At 38.5% G+C, this 14,139-nt stretch overlaps 1 protein-coding gene across 1 annotated transcript in view; it reads left to right on the forward strand.

Moving 5' to 3' along the window:
* arhgef28 (Rho guanine nucleotide exchange factor 28) overlaps positions 1–14,139 on the forward strand; it is a 158,954-nt gene that overhangs the window by 67,606 nt on the left and 77,209 nt on the right. The window contains exons 7-9 of the mRNA XM_008102965.3: positions 442–517; positions 3,483–3,535; positions 6,604–6,664. Of these exons, the coding sequence (XP_008101172.2) occupies positions 442–517; positions 3,483–3,535; positions 6,604–6,664 (190 nt within the window). The remainder of the gene's footprint in view (positions 1–441; positions 518–3,482; positions 3,536–6,603; positions 6,665–14,139) is intronic.

Genomic DNA, 14,139 nt, shown 5'->3' on the forward strand with positions numbered 1-14,139 from the left:
AATACAGAAGTCATCCCACTGTGCAATCATAACCTAGAGTGAGAACTACAGAAGAAGCCCAGAACAGTCAGACCTTAATATCCAGATGCTGTAGGAAATTGTCTAGTGGCAGAAAGTTGGCAAAGCTGACATCTGACAAATGAACTTGGGGAGAATGTTTGACAAGTAGAGGCACTTTACTGAATTCCCAACAACCTTTGCAAGCTTCCTATGGAGGGAACACATAGAAAAGGCCTCTAATGCCAGCCTTGGATACCAGAAAGGTTCATATGAGAACAGCAAGCTCTTGAAATATTGGAGTTCCGAGCCTTATAGGACTTTATGTTAAATCATCACTTTGAGTGCTGGAGATGTAAACGGTTTGACCTATAATTTGTATAGTATATGATATATACAGTAATACAACAAGGTGATTATTTTATTTTTATTTTTATTTTAAAGAACCTTAGTCCAAAACAAGCCGAGACACTTGAAGAAATGCAGATGCCTTTCAACTCGACTACTTCTACAGTAGAAGGTATAAGATTTCAATTATTATTATTGCTTTATCTACAAACCATTGTCAGTTCTGTGTCTGTGCAAGAAAACTTTTAACTAATTTTACATGTAGTTTGGTATGCAAACATTTCCCAAACAAATATTGAGATAAAGCTAAGCAGCCTTACGCAGGACAATGTTTTTCAGCTTGGGCTGATTTGCCTAGGATTGCAGAGTATGTGGTTGTGGCTGCAGTGGTCATGGGCAATGAGACAAGCAACATAAAGCATCTCAAACACTGGGCTTACACAATAGCAATTATAACATAACTTTTTAAAATAATTACCACAGGGGAAAAAAAACATTTCTGAAGTTATGTGAATATTGATTGTCTCATCAAAGTTTTTTAAATGGCAAAAGACATTCAGAAATGGTTAACCAATGCCCCCTTCTGCGCTGTGCGAACAAAAATTTGCTAAAGTGTCACTGCTACTGCCCTTGAGAGATCCTTTGTTGAAATCTAGTAGAAGCATGGCAGCAGTTTGACGCATATAGTCTGACTCCTCAGCAAAAACCTGTCTAATATGGAAAACTTTACCAGCACCAGGACTTATAATCAAGATAGCCTCTTGGCTCACAGAAGTCTGCAAGCCCACCACCAGGAAAAGTAGTGTCATGGTGGTACACAATATTTCCATATGCCATAGGGGAGAACGTATTTGAAATGTAGTGCTGGAGAAACGTTTATAACATGTACTGCTAAATTAACCAATAAAGTGGGTTGAGAGTAACTCAAGCCTGGACTTTCCTTAGAAGCCAAGGTGACCAAACTGAGGCTATTCCACTTTGGACGCACGATGAGACAGCATTACTCATTGGGAAAGATGGTAATGCTTGATAAAGTAGGTCATAGGTGGATACAATAAATCAAAGAAGGCAGGGCTTGAAGCCTGTAAGATCTGAATGGGGCAGCTAGTGCCAGGTATCTTAGAAGCCTCTCATTCATAGGGTTATCATGAGTCAAAGCTGGCTTGATGACAATTAACAACAACTGAGTGTTGAAGTTGCCAATCCTGCTACCAGCAACAGAACACTTGGTGGATTTATGATACAAGAACTTCTTGATTGCACCTGTAAGTTCTGGGACTGCCTCTTAGAGAAGGCTTAAATTGGTATTTCTTCTGGGTTTTTTTTGTGGGCAGACAGTTTGTTAGACAGGCCTTTGAATAAAGTGTGAATGGAAAGTTGGGATTTAGTTATTGAATTCTGCAGTCATCTTACTGCAAATTCTTCTAAAATGCCAGAAGAGGGCAGGATTCCACAGAAATCATTTCAATCATCTGCTGCTGAGGGCTTGACATCTCTATTTTCAAATTGCTTCATCAGATTCGTTCCTTTCAGTTCAGTACTTCTTTTTCATCAAGCAAATGGGTTATAGTGCTTACCGTATAGCTATGGATATTTTCTTCAACCAAGACAAACTTGAAGACATATAATTTTTGAATGCAATTGTATTATCACTGTAGGAAAAATCAATTAGCAATATTTTTTATCATTATACATTCTATACATGAACAAGTTGCACATTTGAAGTGTTTCTAAAATAGGGATGCAAAATCATTGTCCTTCTTCAAGCTTTAAATGTGGCCCCATGCGGACCCAGAGTCCCCCCCCCATTGAAGAAAGTGGTTTCACTGTGTAGATAATGACATAGGAAATCCTGGAAACAGTTTGAAGCTCAGATGGTGATGACACAAACCACAGAGCGCTGACGTTCATTAAGGACCTTCCTTGCATGATTTTGTCTGTTTATCTCCGTTTGAAGCTAGCTTTGAATTGCATTAAATGGTCAGTGTAGATGAGACCACAGTGTTGGATGTTTTAGGCTACTTCCCAAATTGGAAATGAACTTTGAACCCCTTCATATTATTTGCATTTTTTTTTCATTTTTTCATTTTTTTTATTGAAGTACAAGTCAAAGATTCCTCCAGCTAGCATGGACACTGGCTGTAGTCCAAAAAGTTCCCTTTCCAAGCTTTCCTTCCTTTGTTGTTGTTGCCTTTAAGTCATTTCCAACTTACAGCGACTCTTAAGTCACCCTATCATGGAGTTTTCTTGACCAGTTTTGTTCATAGGTGGTTTGTCTTTGCCTTTCTCTGAGGCTAAGCGAGTTGACTTGCCCAAGGTCACCCATCCTTCCCTCTGCTTTTGTGTGGCATTGCAAGCAGCTTTAGGATATAAACTGAAAATACCTTTTCTTTTCATGTTAGAAGAGTTAATGAAAAAATAGACTATTAGTGAATACTTCTTTAAGTAACAAAAGAATGTATTCATTTCTTATTGACAACAATATTTATTTTAGCTTCATAGGTTGTAGGATGGGGTGGTTGTTTTACTAAATGTGCTTAGCTACAGAATATTCATGCCTGCCTTTCATAATAGTGGCACTGTCTATAACTAGGGGTAAAATGAATTAAATATGGATTTGGTGCACTGTGTCCTTCCTCCAGTTTTGAAAGGGAGCCAAGAAGCGAAATAATAACATAGGCACAATTGTTCCCTGTAGTCAAAGGGAAAGAGCTGGTTTTTGTAAATGCATGAAATTACTTCCCTTAAAAATAAAACAACCAGAACGTCATGTACCCTATATTATGCCTGTGGCAGTCTGGCATAATATAAGTTCATATTGGTCAATAAGGGTAAGTTATGATTCAAATTATATTTTCACAGTAAGTCCCTTTAAGAAGAATGAGCTTGTTTACATTTAGCCCAGTAAAATAACATAACAGCTTATTGCAAGAGCATCTAGCATTTCAACCGCAGGCATTATGCTTAGGGAGTTGAAGATATGGTAAAAAAAGAATTGTTCCGTCTTCTTGTATCCTTTTATTTGCCTATTTGAATATGCTTTGGTGCAGGGGTGGAGTGGGCAGTGGGGGTGAGAGGAATGAGCCACCAGAGTTGGCATCTGGTAGATAATGAGAAATGTTCTTTTCTTTCAACAGATCTGGGGGATTTGATATCTGAAGAGCCATCTGCTAAAAACGAAGACATGACGGTACAATCCTATTATCTTTTTATGAATTGCTGGAATCAAATGAGGTTCCCATACCACACCCTTTGCTTTGATATATGAACACCTTCCAGGATGAAAAATACAATTGGCAAATCCCTGCCAAATAATGCCTCTTTCTTTTCTTGTTCGAAGGGATTTTCTTTCTTTTCTTCTATATATACAGTAGAGTCTCACTTATCCAAGCCTCGCTTATCCAAGCCTCTGGATAATCCAAGCCATTTTTGTAGTCAATGTTTTCAATATATCATGATATTTTGGTGCTAAATTCGTAAATATAGTAATTACAACATAACATTACAGCATATTGAACTACTTTTTCTGTCAAATTTGTTATATAACATGATGTTTTGGTGCTTAATTTGTAAAATCAAAACCTAATTTGATGTTTAATAGGCTTTTCCTTAATCCCTCCTTATTATCCAAGATATTCGCTTATCCAACCTTATTCCGGCCCGTTTAGCTTGGATAAGTGAGACTCTACTGTATGTATGTATATATATATATATTCCAAAAATGGCCAAGATAATACTAGCTATGCAGCCTGTGGAAAGGAAGGAAACCATTATGTTTCTTTTGATTTGAAGCTTTGACTATTGTGGCCAGCCATGTTTTGGTAAATGAATTTCTGTAGCACGAGGGACAGCTTTTTAAGAACTGAAGGCATTTATGGTTCAGTAGTTCATTTCTCTGCTGTGTCTTATATTCATCATATTATGACATGGACCTTATGACAAGAACTTTTCATGTCTGGAATACAAATATGTTGGCTCTTCCATTGGGTCTGTGAAAAGAATTGATGAAACAGAACCAATTGGGTATCCTGTTTCATATGTCTTAAGTCAGGGTTGGACAGACTACAGCGTAATGGGTTTGACTTCCTTCTTTTTGCAAGAATCCCACAAAGCGTACTGACTGGGTAATTGTAACTTTTCCAAGCTTTGCTTATGTTTAGCTGGATCTAGCACACAGGGGCACCTTAATGATCTCAAAGGTCTCTGTGTGAGATTCTTTGTTCACTAGCATTGCTGCACTTGAATGTAAAGCCTTCTGCACTGCAAAGTATATATTGCATTGTTCTGTACTCAGCTGTGGGCTTCCTTCTGCTGTGCTTTTAAAGTCATTTCACCATGAGCACAGTTTTTAAGCATATGCATGAGCAGGCTTAAGCAGTCCTTCTCAGTGGCTGCACCCAGACTCTGGAACATCTTTCCAGAGAAGTTAGACACAGCCTCCCTTCTTTTTTCTGCAGACAAGTAGATTTTTCTGTTTAGTCAGGGATTTGATGATTCACTATATTGGGCCTGGCCCATCAAAATAATGTGCTGTATCTTGCTAATTGCTGTGCTGATGTGCATGTGTGTGTGTGTTTAAGGGTTTATGTTTTTAAACCATTAAAAAAATATTTTTAATTCTTGTTTTGGCTTTTATGCTTTGCTGAGTTTTAACAAAAAAAATTAATTTGTTGTAAGCTGCTTTAAAAAAAGGGCACGATAGAAATAAACATTATAATAACATTCTCACCAATGCATTTGCTTCTGTTTTCAGACATGGGAATATTTATTTATTTACAGCATTTATATTCTGCCCTTCTCACCTCAAAGGGGATTCAGGGCGAATCACAGAACACATATATGGCAAACGTTCAATGCGAATTATAGCAATGACAAGACAGACAACAGATAGAGGTTCCCATCTTTTCGGCATCTTTGAAGATTCCTGCCACCCGGGATGGGGGGGGGGGGGCTGCCATGCCATCTCCCTGCTAAGAGCTTTCTTTATTTCTAAACATCCTCCTTTTCCTGATCGAAATGCAGAGCCTAAATAAATACCTCCTTGCTTTTTAATGCGGTTCCTATTTATCTATTCACATTTGTTTTTGAACTGTTTGGTTGACAGAAGCTGGGCTAAAGATCAAGAACTCACCCTGACCCAGGCTTCGAAGTCTCAGCCTTCTAGTTGGCAAGATTATTGCAGCTTGGTGATTAACCTGCTGTGCTAAAGCCTGACCCAATATTTCCCATGTCTGAAAATTACCCCAAAAGGAGAATAGATGGCTGTGTTGTTTTATGATTTTCATTAGTTAGTTAATTTTTCAAAGAGAATTGCAGCTTGTTGACTTACAAACTTCTGAGGAAATTACCTAGAATCATAGAATCATAGAATAGTAGAGTTGGAAGAGACCTCATGGGCCATCCAGTCCAACCCCCTGCTAAGAAGCAGGAAATCGCATTCAAAGCGATTCATACCTCCTTGTCTGAGCCCTCTGATATGGGATGGGGCTTCTATTACTGTAATTCTGAATACTTCTTAATACATCGTGGTGCATGATGAGGCATTGTAATGCTCCACCCATCTGAACAAAGGTAGGTGTTCTCCTCTAATTTCCAAACACCAATCTTAAACCATGGCTGTTCTCTTCAACATTGTTATTGGTTTACTAATAGAGAGTGGGGATATGATGCACCTGCATCAAGAACAGAGCTTGGTACTCCTTTGTGTCCCCTTCTCTGCTGGTGAAGCATAAACAATGTTTGGAGGAGATGGCTACAGTTGAAAGTTGGGGGTTGTAGACTGCAGATGGAAGACTTTGTTCACTTCAATGGGAGTTTTATGATGCGTCATCCTACTCCAGGATGTGTTCAGGATTAAAATTGCAGGACGCTTATCTTTTATCCAACCCAACAAACCTATCTAAAAGAAGAGAACTGGCCATTGTCAGTGGTAGCTTTTCTGTGACAGATCCTCCGTTTTGCTTTGCCTGAAAAATACATCATCAGGTGGCCCAAATAATAGACATTGGCTGTCAAACACTCTAAAAGTCATGTTTTATTACTGGGGGAAGTTAGATAGGAACTTGGTGAGATAATTGGTAATCTTCCATAATTTAAGGATGATTTTATTTGATATTTTAAAAAAAACCAATAATATTGGGTAATGAAACAAAACAAAAGCATCAAGTGTTTTGGGGGAAAATATGTTTTGAAATTTCCTAACATAGTTTATTACAGAGCTTAGTTCGAAATGTAATATAATTCCTGTATGCTTTGTAGTTTTGCAGAGACCAGTTGATTCAGCCCATGGAAAATGAAGATGGTTCTGTATTGGATTTAGGTAAGAATAGCTCCTCTGTGTGTGTCTTTTTGCTGCTGGAGACAGAAGAGCCATGCCACCACCACATGGCAGAGAAGGTCCCTAGGTCACCTCTCCCATATTCTTCTGTTTTGAAAAATTGCATCTGGTATGCTTTGTGCAGAGATATGCTGCATAGTTTCTGACATAAGCCATTCCTCTTTCTTGCTCTGAAGGGGTCCTCAGTTTTGTTCACAGTTTTGGTGTACTTCTGGATGCTCAGGCTTCAGGGATATCCAGGAGTGCGTTTCCATCATTAAAACTAATTCACTTGTTTCTAGGAACATTTGAATTGTTCATAATAACATGTGTCTTAATTACTCCCTGATATGCATTACTATAACATGCTCTGTATAGGTCTGTCTTTGAAGAATGCTCAGGAATGTCAACTGTCCAAAGAGCTGCATCCACATTGCCAACTGAGGCTAGGTATCAGGAAGACACAGCTTCCTTATTAAAACAGCTGCAGTGGTTGCCAGCCTGTTTCTCAGCAAAATTCAAAGGGATGGCTATGACCTATGAATCCCTAAACAGCTTGGGTCCAAGTTATCTGAAGGACTGCATCTTCCCAGATGAGCCTGCTTGAGCATTGTGATCTTTAGGGGACTACTTTCATGGGTAAATTTGACAGGGATATAGGAAAGAGCCTTGTCTGTGGCTGATCCAGGTCCTGCAACATTTTTCGTAGGAAAGGTAGGATGGTCCTTTTTTTTTTTTTTGCTGTTTTTATGGCCACAAGTGATGACCTTTTTATTCCAGTAGACTTGGATATGATTGTTTTACAAGAGAATTTTTTTTTAAAGTGTTGTACTGCTTTTATTCTTTGTTAGGTCTCTGTGTGACTTTTAACAATGTGCAGTAAGTTGCTGTGAGTTTTCCGGGCTGTATGGCCATGTTCCAGAAGCATTCTCTCCTGACGTTTTCCCAATATTTATGGCAGGCATGTTCAGAGATTGTGAGGTCTGTTGGAAATGAGGCAAGTAAGGTTTATATATCTGTGGGATGTCCAGGGTGAGAGAAAGAACTCATGTCTGTTTGAGGCAAGTGTGAATGTTGCAGTTGGCCACCTTGATTAGCATTGAATAGCCTTGTAGCTTCAAAGCCTGGCTGCTTCCTGCCTGGGGGAATCCTTTGTTGGGAGGTGTTAGCTGGCCTTGATTTGATTCTTGTCTGGATTTCCTGTTTTTTAATTGTTGCTCTTTATTTACTGTAAATAGGAAACAGCCAGGCTTTGAAGCTTCTGGAACATGGCCATACAGCCTGGAAAACTCATAGCAACCCAGTGATTCCAGCTATGAAAGCCTTCGACCATATATGTGTGCTTATATTTGTAATTCACTCTACTTCTTAGGGGCCCCCAGTGGCACAGCAGGTTAAACCACTGAGCTGCAGAGTGAGTTCCCACTGTTAGCCCCAGCTTCTGCCAACTTAGCAGTTTGAAAACATGCAAATGTGAGCAGATAAATAGATACTGCTCTGGCAGGAAGGTAATGGCGTTCTATGCAGTCATGCCGGCCACATGACCTTGGAGGTGCCCATGGACAACGCTGACTCTTTGGCATATACATGGAGATGAGCACCAACCCACAGAGTCAGACACCACTAGACTTAATGTTATGGGAAAATCTTTACCTTTACCTACTTCTTAAGCCACCTCTGGGGGAAGATTTCTCTGTTACAAAAGAGTAACACATTAACCAAGATTTCATTAATCACCCATTACAAAGTCACCAGTTTTCATTTCCATGGTGTTTATTTTCAGAATTATCAGATGTAAACGTAATTGGAAGCATAGCATGCATGATAGATTACAAGCATACAGCACCTTTCTGAACATCTTTTCAATTCACTTTGCTTTTTTAAAGGTTGTTAGTTTAAATGTCACAATGTAAATAAAAGGAACAGAGTATTGTAGGCTTTCTGTATGTTTTTTTCCCTTGAATAAACTTATACTAGAAATGGGTATGATGGTCTAAAGCCATTTGTTAATGCAAACTAGAGTATTGACTTAACCGACGTCCCATTCATTTAGTTGTTGTGATTTAGCTGGAATTAACAATTGGATTTCAACAATTTTCCCAAGAAATATCCTTGAAATTAAGTTGAGCATTGATATTTTGTTCAATCCTATGTTTTGTTTAACCACCCTATTGATATTGAATGCATTTGAGGAAGTAAAGTTAGTTTGTGAAAACTATGCTATCGACTTTTTATCATTTAGTCTCAAGTTGCTGTGAGATAGCTTTTGCACACTGAATTCCATTATCGATGGTGTTTGGGGGGATATCCAGAAGAAGCCTAGCTGCTTTTATTAAACACTCCTGACAAATTACCTTTTTTTTTCTTAAAAGAATAACATAGCAGTTAATCATATCAATAATAAAGATAAATTTGCCTGTGTTTACTTTAGTGGTGGAAAGTGTTTTCATCTTCTGAGTTTATTCCTTGGAGTTTTTAATTATTTAAAATTTTCTTCCATTTTGTTTTCAAACAATAGGACTTAATAAGCTTAATTCATATGGAAGTAAGGGTATATAAAGTGATGTTTGAATGAAAAAATAATGAAATGCTGTTGAGATGTATGTTTTCAGATTTGAAGTACTGTGTAGCTATATCCCATTAAATGAAGAATTTGTGTTCTTAGGCATGACTTATTTAATCGAAAATTTGTTACTAGATGAAGAAACAGCATGGAAACAGTAGGGATAGGATTTATAGACCACAAAAAGGAGAGTAGTTTCACAGGTTTGACCAGACTTTTTATACAAAATTAGAAATATGCCCATGTAAAATTAAACTACCAGGGCAATATTTTGGATCTACTACTTGGAGGCTTCTTCCAAAATGCACCCAAGGAGACCAGTCTTGAGATTTCTTATGATTTCCATTTTGATGGTGAAACCTCCAATAGATGTTGCTGTTGTTTGTCTGTTTTAATATGACGGTGATAGCTGGTGAAGCAGGCTTATCTGACCTCCCCTTTACTCTGTTTTGCTGTTCATGAAAGTTTAGTAAGAGTTTCTGAAGGCAACTGTTATTTACAACACCTGTTGTACTTTACATAGGCGATCTCTGGTTGTCCGAGTATGATTGTCTTCGAGGTATAATGTCCTGGCAGTGGATATGTAGGTGACTTATTCTTGATCCGCATGTTCTTCCACAATTAGGACATCGGTTTCCAGGTGGAAGGTGATCCCAGTCAGGGTTGGCTTGACGCACCTTCCTCTTGGCACGTTTCTCCCTTTCCCCCTCAATTTGTGCCTCTTCACTACTGGTCACAGCTGACCTCCCGCTAGAGCGCTCAGGGGCCAGGGCTTCCCAGTTCTCGGCATCTGTGTTGTAACTGGCCAGGTACACATAGCTAGGATTTGCTAGAATGTAGTCTCATTACTTTCCAAATCAAACTTCATAGATTGTTTGCTGCAGCAGGCTGCAGCTGTGATCTAGCACCAAATGACTGAGTTTCTCCTGACCACCTTCAGTATCTATCTCATGTCAATGCTGCTAAAATAAACTTCCAGCTAGACAGAGGCAAGGAGAGTGGGAGGCTGGGCAAGCTAAAAATAACTTATTTTTTCTTCTTTGTCTGAAGCCTGAGGTATGCCTGTATCCTGCTATATGTTGTATCTTTAATTTATGGGTAATACAAATGAGGAATCCTAGGATTGTAAAGGTAGAAAGTACCTCAAATATATTCAGTCCATGCAGGAGATCTGCTACTATAGCAGTACAGCTAAATAGTCATCCAGCCTCTATTAAAAAAAAATTCTAAGGCAATCACCTTCCTAGGCAGGCTTTTCCACTGTTGAACATTCCAGAGAATTAGGATTTGAAACACCTCTGGTATCTGATTGGTATTGTCAAGGAACCCTGTGGTACTTAGTTATGTTTGGGTTTAATTTGTCAAACTCAAAAGAAAGAGTAACAAGCATGGCTGAGTGGCTTATGTGCCTAGACGCTCCACATTCAGGCTGAGGTCCAGCATTGCTGCCCTACAAAATGAATTCCAGAAACTGTGACCTAGTGAGAACTTGGTAGAATCTTTTGGAGAATACTGAGAAAATCATAAGATAGTAATGCGTTGGAGCTCATCAACAAAGCATGTGTTACATATCTTTGGCTTGTAATTGGGGCTGAGTGGAGTAGATTAGTTAATTTACCTTACTGATTGCATTTCTATTTTGACCAGAAGGTATAAGCAGACCAGGGAATGAGCCAGATCCTGGCATTTTGATTTAGGCCACAAAAACCAAGTGCACATGGTATAGGATCTGGGATGCATAGTTCAGCAATGCTACATGCAAAAAGTAGCTTGGGGCTATTGTTTATTGTAAGTTGAATATGAACTGTAAGTGCGTTGCTGAAGCAAAGACGTTAGGCTCTGTTTTAGCTTGGATTAATAGAAGAATCGATTCCACATTGAGGGAAATAATAGTCCCGCTATATTCTGTGTTAGTTGGACACCCAGAGTATACATTCAGTTCTTGGCGCTTCATTCTAATGGGACAGATCTTACGAAATTAGTAGTCAGTAAGTTGTACGTTTTGTGTGCAAAGAAAGGCTAGAAATAATATAAAAGGAGGAGTAAACTGTTGAACTGTGGCAAAGAGAGGCAGAGGTCATTTGGTTTGTTTGTAAGGAAAATATGTAGAGCTTTTAGACTGAGTTGTTTCATTAACAAAAGCTAGATGTCACAATATTATAACATCAAACAGTCTTAAGCTGTTTTTTAAGCATTAGATCAGCTTTCTTTCTATTGAGATGTTGTTATACAAAGGGGAACAGTTGTTTTGGCAAGCAAATAACATAGTGGGTGACAATATCTGGGGGGAGAAAATGGAAAGTTTGTAATAATAAGAGGAAACAATGAAAAAAATTATAAATAGTGGAGTCAGTGATGTGATGGCAAAGAAGTACCCTATATACTCGAGTATAAGCCAGGTTTCCAGCTCTTTTTAGAGCTGAAAAAGCCCCCCTCCAATGATACTCAAGTGAGGGTTCTGGCCAGCTTATATTTGGGTCGGCTTATACTTAAGTATATAGGTAATCAGAGTTGGACAATCTTATCTTATTAAAGCCTTATTAATACAGTTTTATGTAAATATTAAAAAATTAAACCTATGGATGCCTCAATTAATGTAATTTTATTGGTATCTATTTTTATTTTTGAAATTTATCAGTAGCTGCGGCATTTCCTTGTCTTATACTTGAGTCAATGGTAAAATTAGGTGCCTCAGCTTACATTTGGGTTGGCTTATATTCGAGTATATACGGAATGTGTATCTGCTTTCAGGCCGCCTGCTGACTTATGGCAACCGCTTCAATTTTATAGGGTTTTCTTAGACAAGGAATACTCAAAGATGGTTTGACCAGTTCCTTCCTCAGAAATGTAGACTACACAGAACCAGGAAGTCATTGGTAGTCTTCCATTTAATAATTGCTTAACTTTCAAGATCAGATGGGATCTGATGCCATTAGGTATAGGCCTAGAGAAAGATGACATTGTCTGTCACCAAATGTATGTCGCAATATTACAAATCAAATGGTTATAAATTGTACAGTTGAATTTTTGTATCTTCTGCATCTTGGCCCCTCCACAAGTATCATCTTTTGATTAGGACCTCTGTTAAAATTTGAAAGCACTATCTCAGAATTTATTCTCTAGATTCTTGATTAAGGGTCATCTGGTCCAATCTCCTGCAAAGAAAAGAAATTCCACGTAAACCATGAGAGGTAGCCACTCAACCTTTGTTTGTAGACCTCGCAGAATCAAAGAGGTGGAAGAGGCCATTCAGTCCAAGCCCACCTGCTATGCAGGAAAATGAAAATTAGTCCAAACCCACCAGCTTCTGTAGAAATGTATTACATTGTTAAATTTCAGAGAGTTCCCCCTAAGGTTTAAGGGGAATTTCTTTTCTTACAATGTACACCCTTTGGGTCATGCCTGACCCTCAACAAGGTTGTTCCATTTTGTATATGACATTCTTTCAGGTATTGAAAGATGGCTGTCATGTCACCTTTCAACCTTTTTTTTCTCCAAGCTTAATATGCCCTCATCTCTAAACCATTCCTCATGTGATTTGGTTCCTAGATCTTTGATAATTTTGTTTCCTCTCTTATGGATATGTTCCAGCTTGTCAATATCCTTCTTGAACTGTGCTGTACAGAGTATTCAAGGTGAGGTCTTTTGAAAGCAGAACAGAATAGTCCTGTTATTTTCTTAAATCTGAAAACTATAGTTTTATTGAGATAACCTGGAAATTCATTGGCGTTTTTGGTCACTGCATCACATTCTTGACTCATGTTTACCTTGTGCTTGACTAATGCCCTAGCACAGTGGTTCTCAACCTGTGGGTTCCCAGATGTTTTGAACTACAGCTTACCAGCTGTTAGGATTTCTGTGAATCTAAGACCAAAACATCTGAGGACCCACACGTTGAGAAGCATTGCCCTAGCATGTTGTCAGGCCAGGTGTCGCTTTGTTTATATTATGTTCTCCAGTTCTTACAACAAGCTAGAATGCTTTTGTCTTCTGTTACCCTTGCCCATATTTTTGATGTTTTAATGTTAGCTGCTTATTGTTTTATGTTATTGTTTTCTGCACTTTTTGTATTTTGCAAGTTGCACCTTGAGTGCTTTGTGAACCACCCCGAGTCCTTCTGGGAGATGGTGGCAGGGTATAAATGAAGATGATGATGATGATGATTATATTAAACATATTAAACAGACTGGATGTTGGATTTCTAAAGTGGTAGAATTGACTGTAGTCATATACTGTAGGTAGAAAATCTTACTTTGAAGGCTCTACTAGACTAAAAAGCTCTGTAAGAAGAAAACTAAGTTAGGGCTGCCTTTTTGGGCCATATTGGATCAGGGCTTCTGAGAGTTGCTTCCAAAATTAACTTTCACAAAATTTAGATAGGATACCATGTCATTTTGTTTTTGTTTTTGTTAAGACACAGCCCGGGCTGTGGCGCAGGCGGGAGAGCAAGCCAGCTGCAATTAGCTGCAATGAATCACTCTGACCAGGAGGTCATGAGTTCGAGGCCCGCTCGGAGCCTATGTTTGTCTTGTCTTTGTTCTATGTTAAAAGGCATTGAATGTTTGCCTATATGTGTAATGTGATCCGCCCTGAGTCCCCTCCGGGGTGAGAAGGGCGGAATATAAATGCTGTAAATAAATAAATAAATAATAAATAATATGATCTGCTATTTGAATTTATTTGTTCATGTAAAAAAGTGCTGCAACTAAGTATTGCACAGTACTGGACAGGCATCCTTTTTCTTTGTTCCTATTTTGAAAGCCAAGATTTGTGCACAAAGGAACTATGTACAAGTTTCAAAAGTTTAGTTTCAAGAGAGAAGTGTTTATTTTTCATTTAAAAAAACTCTGAAATTATGTGAATATATACTCTTGCCCAGAATATCTCATTGCTGGGAGGGGGAGTTGAGAAAAGG

The sequence above is a fragment of the Anolis carolinensis genome, chromosome 2, assembly GCF_035594765.1.
Source record: "Anolis carolinensis isolate JA03-04 chromosome 2, rAnoCar3.1.pri, whole genome shotgun sequence".
Lineage (NCBI taxonomy): Eukaryota > Metazoa > Chordata > Lepidosauria > Squamata > Dactyloidae > Anolis > Anolis carolinensis.